Source organism: Herpailurus yagouaroundi, unplaced genomic scaffold, assembly GCF_014898765.1.
Source record: "Herpailurus yagouaroundi ecotype Mexico unplaced genomic scaffold, PumYag 181, whole genome shotgun sequence".
In the NCBI taxonomy this organism is placed as follows: Eukaryota; Metazoa; Chordata; class Mammalia; order Carnivora; family Felidae; genus Herpailurus; species Herpailurus yagouaroundi.
Window position 1 is genome coordinate 30164415 of NW_024412412.1, and position 26955 is coordinate 30191369.

Consider the following 26955-nt stretch of genomic DNA (forward strand, 5'->3'; position numbering starts at 1 on the left):
TTCATTCTTTTGTATGGCTAAGTAATATTTCATTGTGTATATTCCACATTTTCTTTATCCATTATCTATCATTGGACACTGGGGCTGCTTCCATAATTTGGCTATTGTAAATAATCCTGCAATAAAGATAGGGATCCATTTATCTTTTCGAATTCGTGTGTTTCTATCCTTTTGGTTAATACCCAGCAGTGGAATTACTGGGTCATAGGGTAGTTCTATTTTTAATTTTTTGAGGAACCTCCATACCATTTTTCACAGTGGCTGCACCAGTTTGCATTCTCACCAACAGTGCACAAGGGTTCCTTTTTCTCCACATCCTAACCAACATTTGTTGATTCTTATGTTTTTGATTTTAGCCATTCTGACAGGTGTGAGGTGATACTTCATTGTGGTTTTGATTTGCATTTCCCTGAATATAAATGATGTTGAGCATCTTTTCGTGCATCTCTTGGCTGTCTCTATGTCTCCTTTGGAGAAATGTCTGTTCATGTCTTCTCTGTGGGAACACCTTTTAAATTAAATATTCTTTCATTATCATAGGTAATCTGTACAACATAGTGACGTTATTTGTAATAAACTCCAAAAGGTTAAATCACCTGTGTTATACCGAAAAAAACCCCTCCTAAATAAGATTTCATTTCTTAATTTATATTATTTTATCATATTGTGATCTGCTATAATTTTGAAGGTATTTTAAATGTTCTCATATTTGTTTCTAATATGGTTAACACAGATTATTGAGAAAGGCCTTTGAAACAAAGTAAGTAAAAATAATGAATAGAAGGAAATTCCATCTCTAATGGAATCATGATATTGAGTATTGTAAATTATAGAAGTTAAAGATCTTGTAGAGTCAGACCTCATATCAGAAATTATTTTTTTTGTAATGTTTATTTATTTATATTGAGAGGGAGAAAGAGCACGCACATACATGCTAGTGGGGGAGGGGCAGAGGGAAGGGAGAGAGAGAGAGAGAGAGAGAGAGAGAGAGAGAGAATGAATCTTAAGCAGGCTCCACGCTCAGTGCAGAGCCAGATGCGGGACTCGATCTCACAACCCTCAGATCATGACCTGAGCCAAAATCAAGAGTAGGATGCCTAACTGAGCCACCCACATGCCCCAATATCAAGGATTCTTAAATGGAGATCTATGGGATAACTATGAATTGGCTTCAGAGGAGGGGTCTATGAAACCCCAGAATTGTATGCCAATTTTTTTTATCTTCAACACATAAACAAAAATCCATAGCAGTCCCCAGATTCTGAAAGGAGTCTATGGCCCTCAAAATAATAAGAACCACCATCTAAAATATTCAAAATACTTTAAAATAAATAAATAAAATACTCAAAGTACATGAATGGTGTGTTGGAGACACAGGGACTTGAGATCTGAGTTTGAATCTTAACTACAGTTTTTTATCTGTGGGAACTTGGCAAACTCCTTATACTCTCCTGTGACTTTACTTTCTAAATAGGAGAATACAGAATTTACAGGTTCTTCTGAGAGCTTTATGAGGTCATGTGTAATTTTTCCCTGGCATGTTAAAGTCACTCAGTAATTGTTATTTCCTTTCCCTCCATGTCTGTCCTCCGAGATGATAGAAATAGTGAGCGGAAGCCACTAAGTGTTAACATGAAGCTTTAATCTCTGTTGCCTGTTATCACACATGGGTATATCCAACCTTGCATATAGGAGTCACTTCTTTACAGCAGCTTTCAGTTATGCATTTTTATAATGGAAAGCAACCACATTAACTGCAGTATGGTCCAGGGTGACATTTGACACCTACATGTTTTTTTTTTTTAATAAAGTAATTTAATTTAATTGCTTTTTCTTTTTGTTGTGGAGGAAAACATAGGAATGTTAAGTGTTCACTCTGCCGAAGCTTCCCTTTCTGCCCTCAAGAGCTTTTTTCAAGGACGCCAAACACTCTTCCTAATTACTTTGTATTGATTTCTTGACATTTCTGCTCAACATTGACTGCTTATTTTTAGGAAACAAAGGATGCTAAGCTAAAAATGTTGATGGCGCATTTGAAAGTACAGAGTTCAATATCTGAGTCATGTCTCTTACACGCTTTTGAAAAACTGTATACCGGCTTTGTTATGTGCCTCAGTTGTCTTACCGCACTGCTGAGAGAAATAGAAAATTCTGTGATTCTCAGAAGTCTTCCAAAGCTTGAATTTATTTTGAACAAATCTGTGACTTACCCTCCAATATTTCAGGTTAAAAATAAGTAAGTAAAGGCAGTCAACTGAATAAAAACTAGTAAAAAGAAAAAAAATCTACTGAAATACTAAACAGAGAAGAGGCTAATGAAAATTAAGCATCTCAACTCTATGTTATACATTCTGATTCCGATTTTGCAGTCATATGCCATTAATTAGATTAACCTTTAATTATGTCTGCTACTGTCTAATTTGTAGCATTAGTTTTGTTAGGGACGGTTATGTTAAACAAGTCTGAGTAGATCTTTATATGTAACCTAACCCAAAGGAAGCTGTCCTACATTAGCTTATTAGAATAGTCCATTTCTGTATGAGCTGCTCATTTAAAATATTTGATTGTCACGACTTTCGACTGGGCGTGCTACCACAGGACCCATTTTTAAAACCTTCTTGTAGGTGATTTATATGTTATGTGAAAATGAGGTTAAAGAAAAATTAGCAGTCAACAAAATAAGCCTAATTTCAAATGTCACTGGAGATTATTTTTCATTATATATAACTTATCTGCATCTCTTCTAGATACACCTTTTTTTTCTTTCCTCCCTATGTGCTGAGTACAATCAGCTTTTAAATGATCTAGTGGTATTAATATTGCATCGAGATCAATCACAGATCCTATGCAAATATTAAATATTGTACAGGCATCATAACTAAATTTAGCATTTCATTTGGAATAGTTCCTGCTGCCATAACTCCCCAATGATGTGTATAACTCCCCATATTTATATTTGTGTGTGCATTTCTAATATGTATGTGCATAATTTCTCTTACTTTAGCTTCATAAAGAAATAAATGAGGTAGTTTTTTCTAACTTTGAAATTATTATTAAATGAAAGGTAAATCATTTTCCTAAAAATAATTTTGAGGGGGCACCTGGATGGCTCAGTTGGGAGAGCATCTGACTCTTGATCTCAGGGTCATAAGTTTGAGCCCCATGTTGGGTATAGAGATTACTTAAATAAAACTTTAAAAATAATAATAATAATTTTGAAAAGGAAGACAAGGATAAATTGAATGGAGGTTAAATAGAATCCATTACAGCACTGCAGTATTGTGGCACAAAATTGAATTTCTTTTTTTTTTTTTTTAAGATTTTATTTTAAAGTAATCTCTGTACCCAACATGGGGCTCGAACTTACAATCAATCCCAAGATCAAGAGTCGTATGTTCTACTAACTGAGGCAGCCAAACACCCCACAAAACTGAATTTCTGATAACCTTCCAAATTTACATTAAACTGTTTTAAAAAAATTTTTTTAAACATTTATTTATTGTTGAGAGACAGAGTATGAGCGGGGGAGGGCAGAGAGAGGGAGACACAGAATCTGAAACAGGCTCCAGGCTCTGAGCTGTCAGCACAGAGCCTGACATGGGACTCAAACCCACGAACCATGAGGTCATGACCTGAGCCGAAGTCGGACGCTTAACCTACTGAGCCACCCAGGCACCCCTACCCTAAACTGTTTAAGATCGATTTAGTTTTCTAGTTCTTAGGAAAGCTTAGCTGAAAAGATAACCATTTTATTCTGAAACAGATAGCAAAATACTAGATGATGTGGACTGAGCATTTTTCCCTGAGTTTAAGACTAAAGACACATTGATTTGAATGCCATTGGCCTCCAGTCTTCTGCTAAGAGTGCATGATCTAAAAGTAATTATTTTAAATCTCTTTCCCTGACATTCAGTTTACAAACACAGGGAAATACTCAGAAAGTAATGCTTTCCGAAAGGTGGAAGAACTGGCCTTCTCTAAAAGCCTGTGGAAAAGATGTTGGTTTTTGTTGTCTGTTTACTTTTAACTACAAGGTCAGATACACAGCCGTCGAATGAAAGACCCACGAGATAGGATGCTTCACGGGGCCTCGCAGTCAGCCTGCCTTGGAATCTCTCTCACATTATGTGTTACACTGAGCACACAGGCATGCAGCTCCCCCTCTTAGAGCCTCCGTTTCTCCACCTGTGAAAGGGTAAAAAGTTACCTATTTCTTAGGGTTGTTGTCACCACTACAAGGCTAGAATATCTCCCACTGTAGATATTTAATGACTCTCAGTCTTCTTGTGCTTTGCTAGGAGTTGTATTGCGTTTACCATACAGATAGCTGTTGAGGTTCTTCGGCATTTATTTCTCCTCCAAAAGAAGGAAGGAAGGAAGGGAGGGAGGGAGGGAGGGAGGGAGGGAGGGAGGGAGGAAGGAAGGAAGGAAGGAAGGAAGGAAGGAAGGAAGGAAGGAAGGAAAAGAAAGAAAAGAAGTGAAAGACACACCTTTACAACCTACAGCAAACATTATCAATGCCAAATACCAAAAAATATAATATGCCTAGAATTCTTCCATGCCTACAGTCATAAAATGTCTTCTCTGCTTCTCATTTCTTCTGTGCTTTTCCTTTACCTGTCTTGAAGATTACCTTAAGTCCAAGACATTGGGTAAACAGCATGCCCAGTAGAAATGGTAGCTGTGAGCCTACTTAATATACTTTTTTGGTGTTTAGCTCTTAGCTTCATTGGGATATAACATATGATGTGTCGTATTGTAGACTGTTAAGAATGGGGAGACGCATATCTTCTGTATTAAGAAAGACAGCAGAAGCGTTGTTAAATTCCTAGGATGGTGCTACTTTTTAAGATTTCACATTAAGTTGGATATTGGACAAGAGAATTCACCTAAGTCATAAGTAAGCCAGACATGGTCTATTTCCTTATGAGCCAGTCAGGATTCTGATGGCTAAGTCTCCTGCATTTTGTAGAAATCATATCCCATGCAGGATTTCCGTAGACCTCAGCTGCAGCATGGGAAAGACTGAAGACAGTATTTCTAACTCTCATGATCCTAGGACAGAACAGTGCAGTCTGTCACAGGGAAAGATGACAATCCAATTTAATTTGTTGCAACCTTTTCCATTTTTCAATTTAATTCCCCTTTTTGGATGATATCTTTAGTGGCAGTTGCCTGTAAAGAGTTAGTAGCCTCATACCGGATGAGAACCAGGTCTTTTTGTTATTATTGCTATTATTTTTTGACAAAGGGATTGGAGGTAGGGAATGAGAGAAGCATGACAGGGAATTTAACATTCTTTGCCTGGTTAGCAGCGACAGCGCACATTCTTCAACTTTCGAATACTTTTTAAAGCACTCGCCTCTCATTTTAAAGGATGCCTAGGGAATTGGAAGTGCTACGCATTGCAAGTTCTATATTTGGGATCAGTACAGATCCATGTCAACCTCTTAAAATGATGACTTCTCATCTAACTTTGAACATGTCATTTTACCTTATTAAGTCATCAGATTTAGCCGAGCCTGGAGGGTACGTTCTCGTTGTTATTTTGATTATAAAAGGCTCCTGACCATTTTAGGATAGTTAGGGCTAAGACTTCAGTGCCACCCCTGGTCTTTCTTGTAATCTCTTATGATAGTGATAGATTCCATCTGTCTGGACCTCTGCCCCTACAGCTCTCTGATCTAAGAGCAGTTGGAACTTTGTTCTGACCTCTTGCTATGCCTAGTCACAGTATCCTCTAAAACAGCGCAATAATTTTAATAAATCAGATATAATTGTTATCTCTAGAATTACGTCCTCCATGTCTTCTTTCGCAGTGTTGCTGCAATGGGCATCAGTGTCATCTAGAGCATGGAGAACTGGCCCCAGAAAACATGACTCAATTCCTAGCTCATTCACCTTTTCTCTTTTTACCTTCACCTATATACTTGCTTTGGCTGTCTCCAGAGTGTGATTCTCCATTTAACAGATCATCTTGCCCGTGTCATTGGACGTTTTCCATTTCTATAAGTTTCCTTATTGCGATGTTGATAGGAGTATAGTTCTACATGGGAAACTCCAGTTTCATGTCAGGATCTGAAGCTAGACTTGACCATAAATTGCAGTTTGCCACCCTGTGAGCCCAAGGAATTTGGTACATTCAACGGGAAGAAAAAGAAACTGAGGAAGTAACTACCTTGAGCATCAAAAGTTCTCCAGTTGCAAAAAACCCTCCTGCGATCGCCTAAGGCTAGTTTCTGAGGGATATTGCAGTCTTATTTACATCACAAAACTGGAATCTCAGACCTTCCTAGTTGATAGACCATTTAAGTCCCAAGAAGTTCCAAGATTTTACAGACCAACATCCTTCCTGTTCTCTCCTTCACCCCCATACATCCACCAGTTGACTACTTTCTGTTTACTTTGTGACATACGTGGGTAAGCTTTTTTTTTTTTAAATGTGTGTGGACAGCATTTTTTGTGGATCTTACCGTGGGCTTGCCAATGCCTAGTTCTGACTTCAGAAGAAATATTTTGATGCTATGTTTTCATTTATAATTTCCATCTGTTCATCCATGTGGGCTGCTTGTTCACCTTTGAACAGCTAAAATTCATCATTTGCAACTAAAATAATCCACAGATAAAATGGTCTTTGAATCCTGAAAACAAACAAACATACAGATAAGGCAAGGAAAGCAGGCAAACAAAACAACCAACCTGATATTTGGAGGCTTAAATTTGGCAAAGGATAAAATTAAGCTCAAAAAGGTTTCAAGAATAATCATATATTCTAGTAGTTTTATAAGTAATGAATTAACTGCTAATATTAATTGATTAGACTTAAAACAAAGGCCTAGGAAACAAAAATGGGGGAATATCATGAGATACCTTAATGAAGGATCGCTAAATACAACAGCTGTCTGCTGATTAAGATCCATTTATATTATCAACATTTAATTGTAGGTACTTGTGCTATTTCTGTAGAACAATGACTCACTTCCCTGAGTTCTTCAGACTTTGAGAAAAATTTAAGTATTAGAGATTTTTAATATAACATTAGGCATTAAGATACAAGGAAAAGATGGGGTGCATGGGTGCGTCAGTGGGTTAAGCGTCCAACTTCAGGTCAGGTCATGATCTCACGGCTCGAGAGTTCGACCCCCACGTCTGGCTTGTGCTGATAGCTCAGAGCCTGGAACCTGTTTCAGGTTCTGTGTCTCCTCTCTCTCCCCCTCCCCCACTCATGCTCTGTCTTTCTCTCTCTCTCTCTCTCTCTCTCTCTCTCAAAAACAATAAACATTAAAAAAAACTTTTTTGAAAGATATGAAGAGAAGGGAGCCTTTCAACAGAAAAGTGCTCTACCTGTGACTGATCTCTGTTAAGAGATAATTACATCCTAGGGATTGATCACCCAGCACAGCAAAAAGGTGTATAATGAAGACAAATCCCTGACTGTATTAATGAAAGTGTTTTACATTTCAAAATTCTTCAGAAGTAAGGATTTCTTAAGGAGAAAGACATGAGTAAAACAGAACTTTATAACAGAACAAGGTCAGAGGTGTGGTTTCTTCTCATTTACAAGATCTCTTTTGCCTGTTAGGGCGTCGTTTTGTGCTTAGAAATATAACCAGAAGCCTGTCATCTGTTAGCTCTCCCTCGGTGGGGTTCGGAAGCATAACTAACCCTGCACATGTCTCCTCATTATGGTAGTCCCTGGATTCTGTCATTACTGAACTGGAAAATTCGATACTCGCTAGGTATTAGCAATGCCTGTTTGAGCAGAACTAGCAATGCAGATTCCCGCTAGACATATTGTTTGGCATTGTGTGGCTAAGTGTTGGACTTCTTGAAAGCTTTTGGGTAAGTGACAAATCTCACTGAAGACATTTGACTCCTTTCCAGGAATTGTGTGCGGATGTGAGGGATTAAATTGGCAAAGTGGACCTGCTTTAGGATCTGGGTTTGCCCGCGTGGAGTTTTAGGCGGTTTTGTAGAGCTGTGGTTCCCTTACAGCTGGTACACGGAACAGCCATGATTCCCTGCTTTAAGCTGTTTTCCTAAGCAGTGTTGGGGTATGAAGCACCTTAGTAACAGATGGAAAGAACAACGATCTATATTAGTCACATACCTGCAGCATCTACAAAAATGGTTTATGATTTAAAAGGGGGAAGACCTAAGCCATTCTGAATTATTATAGCTGCAGGATATGGAGGTGTTTTATTAGGCCATATATACAGATATCACCACCAAAAAAAACTAATAAATTATAACTAAGATGCTATGGATGGACCTTCTTAAAATTCTCTGTTTCTGGCAGTACAGGGAAATAGCCAAGCAGGTCTAGATAGGACTCTGACCTCTTACTCTACCTTTTTTTAATGATGTGCTTCAACAATTCCCTTGTCGGTTTCACTATAGGCAGGATGAGTTCCACTGAGTTTTTCCAAATGGTGTATACATACGCACATATAACGTATACACACACATACATACATACATATATATATGTACATATATATATGTATGTATATCTAAAGTCATATGTGTGTGTGTATGTGTGTGTATGTGAATACAACAGGTAGACAAGATGATGATAGTAAGACACTAAACACATTGCTCTGGTTTTTAGAGATATCATGTACCTTGGAAACAAGAGTTCAATGTGTGCACCTATTTCCTTTCCATTGAACAACAACAATCAATGCCCGCAGTAGAAAAACAGGTACCTGTTACATTGGAGGGTAGAGGCCCAGAAATTAAAAACAAAACAAAAAACTTCCGAGGCTTTCAGGAAAGCCTCTTTAGTTCACAATGGAGTATAAAGGCATAGAATTTGCCTGTAATATTAGCTCTTTCACTGCTCCCATCTGTAACCTAAAAAATATATGCTCTTTAGAAAAACAAGACCTGCTATGAACTGTTATGGGACCAGCCAGTCCTTTTGGACTCAGGACAGAAAGGTTTCTTGAGGTGAAGCATTTCAAGTTATGTGTTTTTGGAAACATTTTATTCCTCTTCAGATTGGTCATGTATGAATGACAATAACACTATTGAAAATTGTTAAGATTTCCGTATGTTATTTGGTTATGTAGAATTTGTGCTGGGAACCTAAACACTGCAGCTACACAGTTGAACACATCATGTTACAGAGAGGGGTGTTTTGCTAATCTGATCACCAACCTGGGAACAAGGTGCCCCTGGGAATTCTGGGAGAATATATCCACTGAAATTAGCCAGGTGTTACAAAGCAGGATTCATATATTCAAACATGCATTCACTGCTTAATTCTTTTATGTGCAGCACCCTTTTAACCCCGGTGAGGAAACTGTGGTGCTTATAGAAACAGAATCTGGCAATTTGTGTTTACAGTCATGACGCAAATGCAGAATGGCTGTGATTTGGCTAAATGGTATGTAGCAATGTGCAGTCGGGGGTTTAAGGCTGCACAGGTGCCACCTAAGGGATTATCCAGGCTTCTTGTGTTCCAGAGCCACTCATCGCAAGGGCCTGGCTCAAACCTGAAACACTCAGAAGGTTATGTCTGCATGGCCCAGACCCCATCTTCTTTTTATACTCTTGTGGACGCTCCTTTAACTGAAAGTTTAGATTACTTAAAACTTTTGTCAGGAATCCGTTCCCATCGTGAAGGTGCTTCCATAACTTTGAGGCACCTTACTGCCTTGTCATCTGTGTAACATACAATTTTTTTTTAATTTTTTAATGTTTATTTAACTTTGAGAGAGAGAGAGAGAGAGAGCTGGGGAGAGGCAGAAAGAGAGGGAGACAGACTCCGAAGCAGGCTTCAGGCTCCGAGCTGTCAGCGCAGAGCCCAATGCGGGGCTTGAACTCATGAACCAGGAGATCACGACCTGAGCCAAAGTCAGACCTTAACCGACTGAGCCACCCAGGCGCCCCTGTGTAACATAATTTTAGGCCAGCTGTAATACTCTCTATTCTTAATGGGTTCTTTCATATAACAGACATATGGTATGGTCATATTAGAAAAGCATCAGTCCTATATTCTTGGCTACAACTTTTTTTACTTTACCAATGACTGTCGAATAATGATTATTTCACTTTCTCATGTCCTCCAGTTATACTACAATTTTTTTTTTATTCCTGGCTTATTGCATTGGTTAGAACTTTCAGAGCAATGTTAAATTACAGCATTGGTAGTCAACAAACTTAGCTTGTACTTTACATTAATGGAAAGCTTTCCTAGAGTCTCAGCATTTAGTATGATTTAAGTTGTTTGCAAAAAGTAGACACTTGTCGGGGTGCCTGGATCAATTAAGTGTCCAACTCTTAATATCGGCTCAGGTCATGATCTTACAGTTCATGAGTTTGAGCCCAGCTTCAGGCTCTGAGCTGGCAGTGCAGAGCCTGCTTGGGATTCTCTCTCTCCCCCATCTCTCTCTACCCCTCCCCTGCTCATGTGCACACACTCTCTCTCAAAATATATAATAAACTTTTTAAAAAAAGTAGATATTTGTAGACGATATAGAGTACCATACCAATTTTGCTTTATGAAGACATATATCGAAAAGACTGAAATTGATATTTTTTTGCATTTTTAATTTTAAACATATATATGTATCTTTAAACATATACATGTAAACATATGCTAAACATGAAAATACAAGGAATAGTGTAATGAATCTCCATGTAGCCATCATCTGCTTCATCAGTTATCAGGTTTGTTTCATTTTGCTCCCAGTCACTTTTCTTCCTGTTATCATTTCAAAGCAAATTCCAGACGTTATCATTTAATATATAAATATTTCAGTATGCATCTGTAAGAGAGAAGGACTGTTTTTAAACATAACCACAGTATATTTGACACATACCAATTAATGATAACCCTGTGGAAATATTAATTATCTAATCAGTGATCAGATTTCCTGATTCGATATCAGACATTTATAACTGTTTGAATCAGGATCCACTTAAGTGTCACGCATGGTGAGTGGTTTATGTGTCTCTTAACTCTCTTTTAAATGTGTCTGTATTTTAGATTTTTCTTTTCTTTCACCTTATTGGTCTGCCTCTAATTCTAGCTGTCTTTGTCTCTTTTTGCTCCTTTAGTTTAGCTTGGAAGAAACTGGGTTATTTGCCCTGTGGAGTTCTCCATGGTCTGGGTTTTGCTAATTGCATGCCATGGTATCTTTTAATGTGTTCCTCTGACCTGTGTACTTCCTGCAAATTAGTAACTGTATGTGGATGACTGATTAAATTCAGGTTTGATTTGGGGAATAAGAATATTTGATAGTTCTATAGAAATTGATTGTTAATCTCATCAAATGTTGATTCAGTATCTATTGCAGTGACCATATGGATTTTATTTTCTGATATGCCATGATTTTTTTAATTGTTGAATACGATAATGAACTTGCCTCCTACTTTCTATCTTCTGACCTTTCATCTACTTTCATTTCTAAATGTATTTTAGTTGATGAATAAATTAACCTATGTCATTAAATGTCACATGGTAATTTCAGCAGCTTACTGAATAACCGAATCCTTGATCAGTCCTCTTTGTTCTGATTTGTTTTGTTGGCACTCAAAACTTTGATTAATTTTAAAATTGACAGGTTAACATTTTCTATATTGACATGACCTTCTCCCAACCAAGTTGATACTAGTAGAAAATGCAGAGTACAGTTAAGAATGTGTGCCTTCTGCATTTAGCCTGAGGAGATCTATAGATGTATCAAATTAAGCCAGTCAGATGGACTGCTAATATTTGCTTTGCGGGCTACATGGATTTTACTCCTTTAGAATAGGTATTGATGGAAAAACGTTCAAGGGACAGTTCAAAGCTTTGTCAACTCCCAGCTATGGAAATCTTCTATAAAACCATGAGTGATTAGTAGAAAATATATTTCTGGAGTTGACTTGTTAGCTAAGGAGAGATTATTGTTGGCTTTGTAAGGAAGAAAATGTAGCTCCCTTGTAACTCCAACCAGCCAATGATCCACTGTGGGAAGAGACTCACCCTCCCTCTTCTTTAGAAAAATCTATGACATCCTATAAAGTATTTGTCATTGAGATGTTGCTCTAAGAAGTAGTAGCCTGTGATTACATTGTATCATGAGTGAAAGGCACTGTCAGAAAAAAGGAAAAAAAGATAGCAACTTGTATGTTTGAAAATAACCTTTCTTGACAATTTTATTTTTCTAAGGATAACACTATCTCATGACACCAAATCATTTGCTCAGCAACTGCTGGGAACTTAGAATCTGCTTTCTGTTTAGCTACAAATGAGATCAGTGTTACAACAAAAATTATAATTTTGTTTTATGAAGAGAAACACCCAAAGGTCACTTTTCATTCTGCTGAAGAAGGAAGAAATAATATTAGGGTCTGCTCAGAGAGCTTGTAAGACAGAGAGGAATTAAAGGCAATCTTATTAACCTACTTAGGCCTCAGTATGCATTTAACAAAACAGAAAGGAAGCATTTCCTAATTCACTTGTGTGACCTTGGGTAGCCTTCCCCTGTCCACCTCTGAACTCTTTGTTATAGGTATTTTATTCAAGACCACAGAACCATTCTTTTGATTTGATTTGTACCCTCTTTTTAAATATGGGATAAATTATATAAGATATGGTAAAGTTCTTTCCTGTCCACCATTCTGTGTGTGTTTAAATGATACCAAAGCCCAAGTTCATCATTTATAACAATTAATCTCCATTGTCCCTTGGCATCAGCTTGTTCCTTGGACAAACTCTTAACCTTATGGGTAGTCTGTGAACCTCTAAGTACTTCTAGCTTATCAGCTAAGTTCCCAGGTCCATAAAGTGAGATGCCCTACTTCTACTGTAGAAAGTTCTGGGTTCATTTATGGTCTCATGATGCTCCTTCTCTGGCTGCCATTTTTGTTTCTTTAGCAGATTTTGGTAGAGGAGAGGCCAAGGACGTGGTTCGCTACTTTAAATCACTGTATTGGCTCTGGGAACCTCCAAGCCAGTACAGGGTGGGTTTTTTTGGTTTTTTTGGGTTTTTTTTTTTTTTTTTATCTCCTCTTGTCATTTTTTCCTTTTCAAGAATTTATTTGCCATTCAGCAAAGGATTGAATTACTACCCAGAAAAACATGCCAACCCAGAATGACGGTGCTTCAGTAGTTCTGAGTCTGGCTCTCCTCTTTTCCTTTGGAAAACCTGTGACTCTCCCTTCATTCCCTTGTCATCTGCAGAAGCTGTATTAGGTAGCACAGCTTTTCCTGCTCCACTTCTGTTCCAGAACTTCATTTTCAGGAGCCCCACATAAGCTTTTTTCCCCTAGTGGGACTTTGAAGTGCTTCTAGCACTTAATTGCAAGAAGCTGTATTCCGAGCAAGAATAATAATAATTTTCAGGATTTTTTTTTTTAAAAACTGGGAGTTCAAAGAGCACAAAAAGCATGCAGATTTCTAAATTCAGAGCCATTGAAGATATCACAGGTAAGGTTTTCTTTAAAAAAAAAAAAGAAGAAGAAGAAAAGAAAAACAAACCTGTAATATAGTGATTGACAGTTTCATATTAGAATATAAAAATTGTTAAAATTTGTCTATTTCATTGAGGAAACTGCATAGAATTATTTAGTTTAATTTTCTGCAAGTAAAGTTTTTAGGACAATTCAGAATTGTCCTAAAATCTGCTAATAAGGATTCATTCACTCAGGGAAGACAGGGTCTAAATGATTGCTCCTTGGGGTAAACCCTACATCTCCCTAATCCCTGCTAATTGTCAAAGAAGAATAGAGTGGCTTCTTATCAGCAATTTGCATTTGTGTAATGGCCCTGGTCTGTTGGTGCTGTCTACTTCACTGATAAGGAAAACACCACATAAAACAAGCAAGAAAGTAAGCCATCCTTTCCAGCATTATTTTCTTTTCAGCCTGCCTTGAGCAAAAAGAGCCTGACGTTCTACAGGAAATACTGTGTGATTCTGTGGGAAAATATTTAGTGATGAACAGAGAACACTTAATTAGTCCTCAGATTTTTATTGTGTATTTATAAAAATGTGCAATAATGCGTGATTTCCAAAATGTGAAGTTATAAACAGTTTATATCATGTCCTATATACTATGATCATCACACTATTTCTTTTATATTTTATAACTTTAAACTGTTATATTAACAATATCATAAGTACATTTAATTCAGTAACTTAGAAGTTGGGTCAGAAATATTAAAGAATTTTAAGAGTCTTAAAAGTTGAAAATAATCATACATTTAAGATGGTTTTCTTTTAGCTCAAATTGTTCTTCAACTTAATTTATGGGCAAATTTGGTGGTTATAAGTTATTAATAAGCAGTTATGATACAGTTAAAGTAGATTATTGATATTTACTTAATGCCTTACAATTATGCAATGGTTGCCTCTGCAAATTAGATACTCTCTTCATATTTTGTACAAGAATAATTTACTAAGAACATTTGAGGCTTGATTATATATCCTGAGTCTGGACTTTTTGTTTTTCCACATAGATATTAACAGTATCATATATTTGCATGCAGCGTTGCAGCTGACAAAGTACTTTATCACACTTCCCAACAGTCCTGTGATAGCACATTTTACAGCTGAGTTTACTGAGGCAGGTTAGCTAGACAAGAGTCACACAGCTAGTAACTGGTAAAATTGAGCCTGGGATCTGATTCTTCTCAGCTAACGCCAGTGTTCGTTTTGTTTCATTTTCTCTATAAAGGTATCCTTTTAGGGAGAATTGTTCACAATCTTACAGTTTTTAACCCCAGTAACTCTAGTTGTTATCTCTATGTCTTGTGCATAATAGACAATCATTAAAGAATTGTAGAAGGGATGAAGGAAGAAAGGTAGGAAGGAGAGAGGAAGGAAGGAAGGAAGAAAGGAAGGAAGGGAGGGAGGGAGGGAAGAAGGAAGGCAGGCTAGAAGAAAGGGAGCCCTATTATGAGGGGCAGGATTTGAGGAGTCTGTAAATGGTGATCTTAGTCCGCAAATCCTTGGCTAAGTCTGAGAACTGTCCAGCCTCCCTGGGGATGGTCATTAGTCCTGACCTATAGGCCAGGGGAGACCAGGTCAAGAGTGAAACACTCCAAAGTACATTCTCTGGTAACAAGTTACTGCTTTATTTATACTTTCTTCCTTATAGTATTGCAGTTGCTAACATCCCAAGCAAAGTGTGTTTGGGATAAAGTGTTCATATAAACGGCAAGCATAAAAGTAGTAGATGCATATTTTGCAGTGTTCCTAATGGCGGTTCATTGTGATAAACTCCCAGTTACAACAAACTAGTCACAAAGTGGTGAGAGGCAGGATTTTTTTTTCTTTCTTTTCCAACTTTTAATTTAAATTCTTGTTAGTTAACATACAGTGCAATATTGGTTTCAGGAGTAGAATTCAGTGACTCATCACTCACATAGAACACCCAGGGCTCATAGTAACAAGTAGAGGCAGGCTTTATTAAGTACCGAATAGGTGAGATGTACCTTCATTTACTTCCAGGAGGAACTATGAGGGTCTTCTTTTTTATACCAAAACACATTCTATCTGCAAAACTTTTAGCTTAACCTCTGATACAGTCCTCCCAGCTCCCCCAGAAAGAAGGTCGTTGCCATAGCTAGGTTTAAGAACCTCCTTTGTTGCATTAATTTCTGGCAGAATTACTAAATGGAAACTGACTTAGCAATACAGCGTATGTGAGCCAAGGAGAAAGGATATCGCTGCAGAATTTATAGATCTGCTTAAGACTGGCTGTGCACTGTATTGAACTAAGAAGAATGGAAGGAAACCTGGCAAAAATGTGAAGGGTTCATATATCACCATCTCCATCCCAGATTCTTCTGACAATTACATCTTATTCCTGTGTTTGGCTGTTGGTTCAGAACAGCTGTACCCAGTCAGCTGACACTTAGCATCACCCAGGAGTTAATTACTGCTTTACAATTCCACGATCATTTTTGTTCCTGCTTCGGCTGAAGGATAGAAGTGCTAAACATAATAATCCATGATCATATAAGCTAGTTGCTACTTCATTTTCTCCCAGAATTATTTAACCATCAAATATCCCAGCTTCAAGTAATGACCTAAGAATTTTTCAAATGAATGTGTCATAACTTGGTGCTGCGGGATAATCGTTTCACGGGGGAAATATTTTTGAAAAAACAAAAAGGGGTGTTATTTCTGATTTTAACATACATTTATTAATCTTATTTATCTTAAAGTCCAAGGAATATGTACGAGGTATCTGTCTCTTGCTTATGTCACTGCTCATCTTTATTGTTAGTTTTCTAATTCATATGGAGTGTCTACTCTTGGGGGGCTATGATGGGTTAGTTGTTGTTAATAAAAGCCTCAAGAGCCTGGTGCTTGGGTGAGGGGTAATCCTTAGCAACCTGTCAGGGACCACGCGGATCAGCTGGAGGCTCAGGATTTCTCGGTGGGAATGACTGGTGACAGCAGACTGCAGGTGGTCCATTGAGTCCTGTCACCTGGGGCAGCAAGAAAACCAGGCCCAATTTGTCATCCCACAGGATCCTGTCAGCAGTTGAAAGTCTGAAGCACAAAACCTTTAGCATTTAAGGCAGATTTTCTCCTTGTATCTTTTAAAAGTAATTGCCACGGATGGAAATATTAATACATCACATGCAAGCGAACAGTTGTTCACTTGAAGATATAGTATTAGATTAAAATTATGTTATGTGATGTATAGAAATGCTGTCTACTCTATGACTTTACTAGACGAAATGATGCCAGTTACATCCCCCTCTACCTGACAAAGATGTGAGAGTATAGCTGATAATACAGGGTAAAATCATTCTCCTTGGTTCCTTTTTGTTTGGTGAAGGATACCTTGAAATGCATTTTGAAAGGCCTTTTTGTTGGAGTAATTAAAAAATTGACGCAGTTCTTAATTATTCGTAATAATGATCCAAGAGTACCATGGATGTTTGAAATCCCCAGATTTCCACTGGTGAGATGCTCATCTGATTGATAAACACCTTCCCTACTTACCCAGTAATAATACCTGCTGTTACTCATTGTGTGCCTGTGCTATGCCAATTCCTCTACCTAGGTTATTTATGATCCCTATGACAATCCTGTAAGAGTGCCATTACCATTGTTTTCAAAATGGGAAAATTGCATTCTGGGTGGCTAAGTGACTTGCTCAAGGACACAAAACTAGTACGAGATGGGATTTGAACCAGATCTGTCTCCAAAGGGCATATCTGACTGTTCTTTGCTGTTTACTCCTAAAAACCATGCTGACAGTAGAGAAATGGTCCAAAAACGTGCCCTAGATGGGAGGATGCAGGGGAACAAAGGCCTTGCATGATTTGGAAACTGAATAATCAGACGTTGAGTATTTCTATCAGATAGAGTAAAAATCAGAATTGGAGAAGTCAAAACCAAAACGAAGCAAAATGGGGACTTACAACGGAAATGAAGAAGAAAAATCAAAGAAAGTGGAAAACTAATACATGAGAAGTGAAATAAAAGCAAATAAGGGCATCTGAGTTTCACGTGCAAATGATAAAATGGAAAGTGATAAGGAAGTCAAAGAATCACTGAGAATGAGTCAGTAGACAAGGAAAACATTTTGTCTAAAGATACATATATATTTTTTCTTTTTCCTGAAAGAGTCAATAGGATCTTTGTTGGCTTACCATAATGCTTCTGCTTGTCACCCTGATAATGTCAGTCATGAACATTACTGTAAATTAGACTGTTTGGGGTTGAGACTGAGCACTGCATGTAGTGTTCCAGATGGTGTGAGTGGGGAGAAGTTCTGGTACTAAATGCTCTTGAATCTGAGGACCAAGAGCTTGGGCTTCATTTAATCCATATGCTGAATGGTGGTGGCATCATTTTCACATCGCTTTCACATAACTGAAGTTTGACAGGTGGATATCAAGCTTACCACAGCTGTAAACCAAAATTAAGACTACGGTGTCTACTCCTGATTCAAAATGGATAAATTTTGTAGTGCTATTATTGTCCTTTGCAGTAATACTAGACTGTCTTTCCATTTCCTTAAAAGTATGGCGGCAGACATTCAACAGTCTTCTTCTGAGTGGAACGGAAACTTTGAATAGAATGGCTCCTAATCTGTATGTTAATATACATACAACTAATAACATATAATTTTTTTTATTAGAAACAAATAAGCCACCTTGTATTCTTCTTGGATACATATATCTAAAAACTATAAGGTCAATATGCATATAAAATGTAATTTCCAAATTAAATAAGTAGATGCCATTCAAAAATGATATTGAACATCAGTTGCCCTGACATGACTTTATATCATTACCTTTGAGCCTTCCTGGAAAATATATTTTATTTGTGATAGGTCTTTTCTCTTCCAACTTCCTTAGAAGATAAAATATTGGTTATAAAAAATGTTAAGCATTTTTTCTATTTCATTCTAATTAAATTAATTAACTGTAGTTACCCTTTGATAATTCTATTCCATTTAATTACACCCAGAAAGTACCTTTCTTTTTTGCTGTCGTTTGTTAAACCTGAAAGTGACGTCCGTCACACTTTCTGCGAACTCTTCCTTTTAAGAGAATTTAAGAGTAAAGGCTGTTTAGAAGAGGGAAAGACACATGTAAACTTTCCCCTTCTTTATCTTCTATCCAGCTACATCTACGTCAACAACCGGAACAAGCCATCTTGTAAAGTGTGCAGAGAAGGAGAAAACTTTCTGTGTGAATGGAGGCGAGTGCTTCATGGTGAAAGACCTTTCAAACCCCTCAAGATACTTGTGCAAGTAAGAACGAGAAATCCTCTGTGTGGCTTATGTCCGTAATGACTGCTTTCAGACAACTCCATGTCTCATGTCTTGTTGTTTCTTTTCCCAATTTTGTTGCGTTTTGTTGAATAATGCTGTTTTATTTGTAGAGCATTTTTGAAAAGTTCACACCATTTGTCATCTCCTGTGTTACATCCAGAATTGTTGTTTGCTTTTTTTCAATTTTCTTTGTGCCTTTATATTTATAAAGTTGCTTTCCTTGTGGTTCTCCTCACTGTTACCTAGAAGAGATGTGCAAATATCATAGAGGCCAATAACTTTTGAAACCACCTTCTCCATCCAGTGTATGAATTAAGCTGTAAGACCATGTTCCTTTTGACCCCAGTGATCACCTGCAAAATGAATAGGACAGCTAAAAGAAGAAGGGCAAAAGATTCACTACTTACACATCTGTTACACTTGGCATTAGCTTGTTGTTTTATAACTACTTTAAAAATGGAATTTAGCTGGATCTCACTAATGGGAAAAAAAATTACATGTGTTTGGAAATGCATTTAGTGTGTGTAGCATCACTGTGTGTAGAAGGCAGAGTTCTTTCATGCTGCCCTTGTGTGTAGATAAATTTAGACTGGTGCTCCTTCCAATGACCTGAAGAATGTGATGCACCATTAAGAAGAATGACAGTTATTCTCTCTCAACAGGCAGAATGAAACAATGATATTAGCAGTACATTAAATATTTAAACCCTATAGCTAAAATTAGTAGGTCTCCTTAAAACCCATGTTTACTGTGCAGTACATTTTAAGTCTACTCTTTTTTTTTTTAATGTTTTTATTTTCTTTGAGAGAGAGAGAGAGAGAGAGAGAGAGAGAGAGAAAGCATGAGCTGAGGAGGGGCAGAGAGAGGGAGACAGAATCGGAAACAGGCTCCAGGCTCTGAGCTGTCGGCACAGAGCCTGACACAGGGCTCAAACTCACTGATGGTAAGATCATGACCTGAGCCTAAGTCAGACGCTTAACCGACTGAGTCACGCAGGCACCCCAAGTCTACTCTTGATATTTAGGCTGTATGTGGGACGTGGACTCATATAGTTTGATGTGGGAAATAATGTGTCATGTCCCATTGAAATGATGAGAGATGCATATTTATTTTGCATAAAAATGATCTCGTGCTCCAGCATATGAGCTTGTGACTTGAATGTTGACGAAGAAGAACAAGTTTGTCAGAGAGACAGCTGAGCTAATAGAAGGAGCAATTAGCAAAATTAAAAAAGAGGCACAAGAAATAATTAAGAAGGCCATGTCCCCTTTATGTCATATAAATAGCATACAAATATTTATGTGATGATGGTTCTAAGAAAACCTTTAATTTTTATAAGTAACAAAGCACATCTTAAAAGACACACCTTAGAGGGGTGCCTGGGTGGCTCAGTCGGTTGAGTGACCAACTTCGGCTCAGGTCACGATCTCACAGTTTTTGGGTTCGAGCCCCACGTCGGGCTCTGTGCTGACAGCTCAGAGCCTGGAGCCTGCTTCAGAGTCTGTGTCTCCTTGTCTCTCTGCCTCTCCCCTGCTCTCTCTCTCTCTCTCTCAAAAATAAATAAAACATTAAAAAAAAGACACACCTTTTAAAATCATAACATCAAACAAAGATGCCATTTTGTGGGAAATGTTTTGCTGCTCCCTGTGCTGTTCTAGACATGGGCTGTACATGTAGGGTGTCTCATGGGACCTGAAGTACTAAGTTCAAGTAGACAAATACCTCCTAGAACTGTGTTCCTGCCCTCAAAGCTCTTGTGTTTTTTGTTTTTTGGTTTTTAAGTTCTTGTAAAAGAGAAGAAGTGGTTCCAAGAGAAAACAAGTTTGGGTAGTTGTATAGCTGATTTTACCAGTGAGGACAGACAACTTATAAAATTAAATATAGCCTTTTAGAGTGAATAAAAGACTAAGAATCACAAAAATGGGATTCTGATCTCAATTGCTAAACATCTCTTTCATAGAGATAGGTAATAGCCATTAGCCAAGACACAACTAACAGGTAAAAAAAACCTTTTCAAAATTTTAAAGCCAGGTAAGAATGAAAGAGTATGTAGAAAACTATTTTGTCCGGGTCCAGATTGCTTCATATGACTATCAATGTTTGTTGTTTTAAAAATAATTTTAGAGATTCACTTTTTGATCACCAGTATATTCAAACCTACATACCTGTAGCAAAGAATAAAAGTTGGTTAATTGTGATCCTTGGTTTGCTGACCTGCTGTGAAACAGCACAAATATGGCACCCCCATAGTTACCGTACTGAATTGGGATGCATAATTCTTATAATTTCCTACAAGGTTTTCTGTGATCGAAAAAAACCCCAAACTGATGCTGAGAATTATAATCTGTAAAATAAGAGGTTCATTTATTATACGGGGAAACTTTGTTATTCCATCCTAAGTGCAAACAACCTAATTATGTTTTAATAAATCTCCTTGAAAAATAGCATAAAATTATAGCTCCTTAAATTCTCCTCCTTTTTAAACAACTATACTCATATTATCTATGTCTCAGACAATTACTTCTTACGAAAAGCATCTGAGACCACTGTGTTTTAATTATGATAATGAAACATGATCACTTTTCATCATAGCCTTAGCAAAGATTTACAAGCTGAGTGAGTGCATATGATAGTTTCTGAATACCTCCAAGGAACCGGTGCAGTTCTTTTCCACATATTAATTTCAGCTATTCTGCAGCCCTCCCACGTCCTACACAAAACATGCAATCACATAAGTGCTGTTCATTTGTTCCATTTTGGTATTGTGCCAACAACTGTAATTTTTTTCACCCACCAGTTTTTCATTAAATGTTAAGCCCAATCCAGGAAAAAAGAAAAAAATTACTGTATATTTTTTAAATCTTGAAGTGAAATGTGTGTTATTCCTCTAATAATTATTAAAGCAGCAAGCCATGAATGAAAACTCTCTATCCTCCAGGCTAATTGTCTAGTGAGTTATGCGTGTCTTCCACTTCTCAGCAAATTGGTATCATAATTTTATTGGGTGTTTTTTTTTTTTTTTTTTTTTTTTTTTGGTGAGGGGGAGTAATTATAATCTTTCAAAAAAGTCTTAAAAAGCTTATCACTGGATCTTGTTGGAAAGAAGATCTTTGACATCGATGATTTTCTTAACTGTTTACCCCTTTTTGGACCGTGTCTTTACTGATGCATCAAAAGCAAGCTGGTACCTTGAGGGAAGAATTGGAGTATATTTAACATCCAAAATATTTCAGGCCTTTTTCATTAAATGAAAGGTTTGTTGTTGTTTTTTCTTTTTCTTTTTTTTTTTTTTGATCCTTGTATTGAAAACGTCTTTAACATAAAAAGTAAGCACTACTCAGAACTGAAACGAAGACACATAATATACCGTGTCTTTCGATAGTATAGTGTTCACTAGGCCACTTGAATAGAGACAGAAAACATAAAAATGCTTCATTGGCTCATCATGGTCCTGTGTATGAAGCTAGTTCATAGTTTCCATATGGTCCATCTGTTTAAAGCAAAACATTGCTGAAGCATGAGCCACATCATTCAAAATCAGCTTTATCTCATGATTCAGAAACAACCACAGGCATGGAAGTTTCCAAGTAGTCTCTCTGGTCACCTAATCCATGGTTGTCTTCTTGGGAGTTGAAGTAGAAAACTGGACAGCGGATCTCTTTTGTGTCTCCATTTTGAATAAGGTGTTCCAAAGGGATTAACCGTGTAACAGTTAAACACTTCTCTGAGGAGAGGTTTGCTGGTTACTTGGACATCCCCCTAAGGACCACATGGGAATTTCTGCAGTGGCTCTCATCTTTTATATTGCCCTTCTCTCCATAGTAATTTAAAAATTTATCCCAGGGAAAAAATAGTTACTATTCCAGACCTCATAAAGACAAGAAAGAAACGAATCATTCCATCTTTCACCATCTGATGCCCTATGTAATCACATGGTTCAAAGAAATAGGACAATTTGAAATGACATCCAGATTTGCCTCTTTGTTTGTCTCCTTGCTCTTATATATCAGTTCTTCTGAACAGTTTTAGTAAAGAACAATTTTGGAAGATGTTGATGTGATTTTTTTTTTTAATCTAAAAATGATTTTATACCAGATCGTATTTATAAACCCATTATGTTGTCCCACGGACAGATGTGGCTTTCTCACGAGGGGATTAGAGTCTTAACCACCAATTTTAGTGAACAGTCTTGATCCCTTTCCCTTCAACTCTCTGGACGATATCTTTATGTGTAATATGGAGTTAATATGTTCTCCAAATTTCTTTCCAGGGAGTCCATGAAATTAAATGAATTCATTTCTGCTAAAGTATTTCTAACTCTGGGGAAGCAAGATTTTTTCCCCTTATAATACAAAGTAAATGGTAGTATTACATTTTCTCTGTAGACATTAGAAAAATATATACACCTGTCTTAATAGACTACATGCTAGGATGTTTGAAAAACCCCATTTCTTCATTTTATTTAACATTAGCCGTTTTACTTGGTTTGGTGGGGCTCCCGGCTAGCTTTATAACTTTGTATTTGACAGATCAATTAATATCGCTGACCATTATCTTCCTTATCCACAAAAACAAAAAACAAAAACAAGGAAACAAAACAAAACAAGGAAGATGCGAGTTGCCTTCAAACATGAACTTACGATTTTGTGTCATTTTTATGAAACTGTGCAGTATATATAAGGGCCTATAAAAATATGTAACTGTAGGAGATAAAGACACAGCAAATATGTTATAATAAATTACACTCAAAAATGAAATATTAAACATTTGTTTGTAGAACAGCTTTGTATTTATCTATACCAGGCGTTTTTGAAAACACAGAGAAAATGGAAGGCACGGTCTCTGGTCCCTGGAAACTTAGTCTGTTTAGGAAAATGAAGTAGCTAAAATAGTAAATCAATTAGAGTCAGTATATCCCAAGTGGTGCAATGCTGATTATCATGTAATGAAAATCGAAAGAAAGAAAAAGAAAAGACCGGAATGACTTGGAGAAGGCTTTATAAAAATTGCCATCATTTATGGAGTCTTTTCCATATACCAGGCATTGAGGCTGCAGTAATAGTTTCTGTGAGACACAGTGACGTGAATATCTAGACCAGCAGCCCCATTGTGGGAAGCAAAACAGACCAAACAAAACTTAGACGTGAGGGCCAGTTCAAGAGCTCTGAAGGCCAGGTAGGTGACCTTGGACATTGTGACACCTAATAGGGAGTATTAGTAACGTCTGGAGCAGGAGAGTGATACAGTAAACATAGCAGATATTTAGGGAAGACAGACTTAGACACAGGCTAGAGAAATTTGGGGACTAGGTTAGATTGGGAGAGAAAGCCAGAGACACTAGCTGAGGTTAAAGTTTTATAAAATCCTGGCATAAAATGATGATGATTATGCGTCTGACACTTTCTGGTAGCTGGGTTAACATAATTAAATAAGGGAATGATGGCTCAGATTCATGGTTGTGTCCTGTGGCTTCATTATCATGGCTGTAGAAGGAGAAATTTGGAATAGAAAAAAAGGAATATGTATTGGGTTAGAGCCTCCAGTCCATCAGAATAGACTAACTGCACTCTTTTTCTAGCCCTGGAAGAGTTCATTCTTCAGAGTGGGTGTGACCCTTGCCTATAGCACATCTGTTCTTAAGAGATGACAGGCTTAACAGATGGAAAAGCATTTATGAGACAGTGAGTGCAACTCTTGTGGCTCAGATCCGTGATCAGCTCTTCAGATGACCATGTCTTCTATTTCTTCTATGTTTGCCATGCATTGAGAATCCGGCTTAACTAGGGGTTTATTAACTCATTTTTGGCTTTCACTCTCTAAGGTAGATGGAAGGAAGTCCTTTTGTCCTCATAGACAACAATTGAGGTATAGTTTTACCTAAAATCAGGGGCCATGACAACGTCTTCTTAATAGTTTGCGTGCTTTTTTCTCCTGAAATCAGGTAGGCAGCCCAAAAGATTTATTGACCTCCTTCTATGAGACAGGCTCTGTGCTCATTCTCAGTAGAAAGTACCGAACAAAACCATGCTGGTTTCTGCATGGAGTCTATTAGGCTGTCGAGAGTAGCAAACATATTTCAAGTAATTAATTTAATTATAAATTGTAGGTGTGCCAAGTGCTGTGATGGATATTCAGGGAGCTAATGAAATGTCTAATGGGGGACCCCAACTTGTCAAAGGCAGAGAGTCTGGGAAAAAAATATGCAGCAAACGGTCTATTTAAAGCAAAACACAATTTTGAAACATTTTTATTGAATTATTTAAGTAAAAAGTGGATATTTAGCTGTTTCATTATAAAATGAGGCTCGCAGTGTAGATAGAACTGTAAAGTTCTGAATCTCCAGGCTTTTTGACAAGACAAGGGAAGACATCCTCCAGAGAGGAAGACCAAACCACAAAGTAGCACTCAGTATGTCATCGTGTGACAGGGACATGGAGATGCATGGGATGTAGATTGATCCCATATCCGATTAAATTGTTTGACCCCAAACTTACAAAGATACATCATGTAGAGTAAACAGTGGTGAGAATTTTAGTCTACAGATGAGCATTTCAGAACAAGCTGTGCAAACAGAGCTTTGGGAAGGGCACGAAGGTTCAAACAGGGACAGGTTAATTCATAAACACTGCCACCCTCATTATTGGGATTGTATGTCTTAGACATTGAAAAACATCACTGGAGACCCAGGACAACTTCGATTTTTGGTTTCCTCAGTATTTACCCATGAATCCAATGTGGCCACTATATGTATCCAATTATCTCCTGGATTGAGAACAAGTCCACAGATCATAATAAAAAATAAAAAAAATAAAAAAAGGAAAAGGGGTGATTCAGACTAGCTGCACAGTATTGGGGAGGTATATAGGGTTGGATCTGAAGGAAATGTTGTGGGAACCTTTTATATTTAATGTTTTCTTTTTTTTTTATTTTTTTTTTATTTTTTTTTCAACGTTTATTTATTTTTGGGACAGAGAGAGACAGAGCATGAACGGGGGAGGGGCAGAGAGAGAGGGAGACACAGAATCGGAAACAGGCTCCAGGCTCTGAGCCATCAGCCCAGAGCCTGACGCGGGGCTCGAACTCCCGGACCGCGAGATCGTGACCTGGCTGAAGTCGGATGCTTAACCGACTGCGCCACCCAGGCGCCCCAATTTAATGTTTTCTTTAATGACGTTGAAGAAGGCATTCCCTTGAGAAAATACACATCTTTTGCAGATGATGCTGTAAAAAGGGTGAAACACAAATGAGAAAAGCATATACAAATCTCAAGAAATCTCTCTCAAAGGTAGATAACAGAATGAGGTTCATCTCGGGAAAATACACACCAACAGTAACAACACATTTGGGAAAGAATGATCCACAACACAGATACTCCAGCAGTGAGTGGGCGAGTTCTAGCCAGAATGCCGAGCAGGGGAAGGGTTGGAAAAGTCAGCACTTGCAACGTGACACTCTAGAAAAACAGACAAGCACTGTTTGAGCTAGCGTATACACCACTAACTCTAGCTTACATGGAATGAGAGCAAAAGGCCTTAATATCTAACACTTAAACTCACTGATATTCCTTAAGACGTTATTTGTGGGCATTTCCACTACTTGATATTTGTAAACATTAAACACCAAAGAAATTATTCCAGAGGTTATACAATATGAAGGAAATACCACAACTGGTATTGAGGTAGAGGAAAAAGACAGTAGGGACTCCTCTTTTTGAGGCAAGGTATTTTAAAATTGTCCAAATATATCATTGTGATGACTAGGAATGAAGAAATATCAGGTGTAGACCTTGTTTCCCTTTTGCTGCCAGATTAAGGAGGACCTGATGAAAATTAATGAAACCAAGGAATAAATGATGTCTAAGGATGGTTTAAAATTTGACCATCAATCGATAAAACCATAAAACCATTTATAATGGTTTATTAAATTAGCAAATGCTAAATAACCAGAAGTTTCTTGGGGGTATGTAATATCTTTGAATATGCCTAGTGCCTCCACCAAAAAAAAAAAAAAAAAAAAAAAGGAAATATCCAATTAGAATATAAAAACTACACCAAACACTAAATTGATTCTCAAAATACATTAATGTATTATTGATTACATAGTAAGCATATCAGGATAGTCACCAAGTACTAAGGTTATTAGTAGAAAAGAACTAAGGTTATTACCAATGCTATCTGCAAGTCTTGGTCACTAGATTGTACTACTTTATTCAATCCA

General features: G+C 37.4%; 1 protein-coding gene across 16 annotated transcripts in view; it reads left to right on the forward strand.

Moving 5' to 3' along the window:
• NRG1 (neuregulin 1) overlaps positions 1-26955 on the forward strand; it is a 1118472-nt gene that overhangs the window by 1062935 nt on the left and 28582 nt on the right. For all 16 annotated transcript variants that reach the window (XM_040490200.1, XM_040490199.1, XM_040490193.1 and 13 more), the window contains one exon: positions 18588-18717. In XM_040490200.1, the coding sequence (XP_040346134.1) occupies positions 18588-18717 (130 nt within the window). The remainder of the gene's footprint in view (positions 1-18587; positions 18718-26955) is intronic.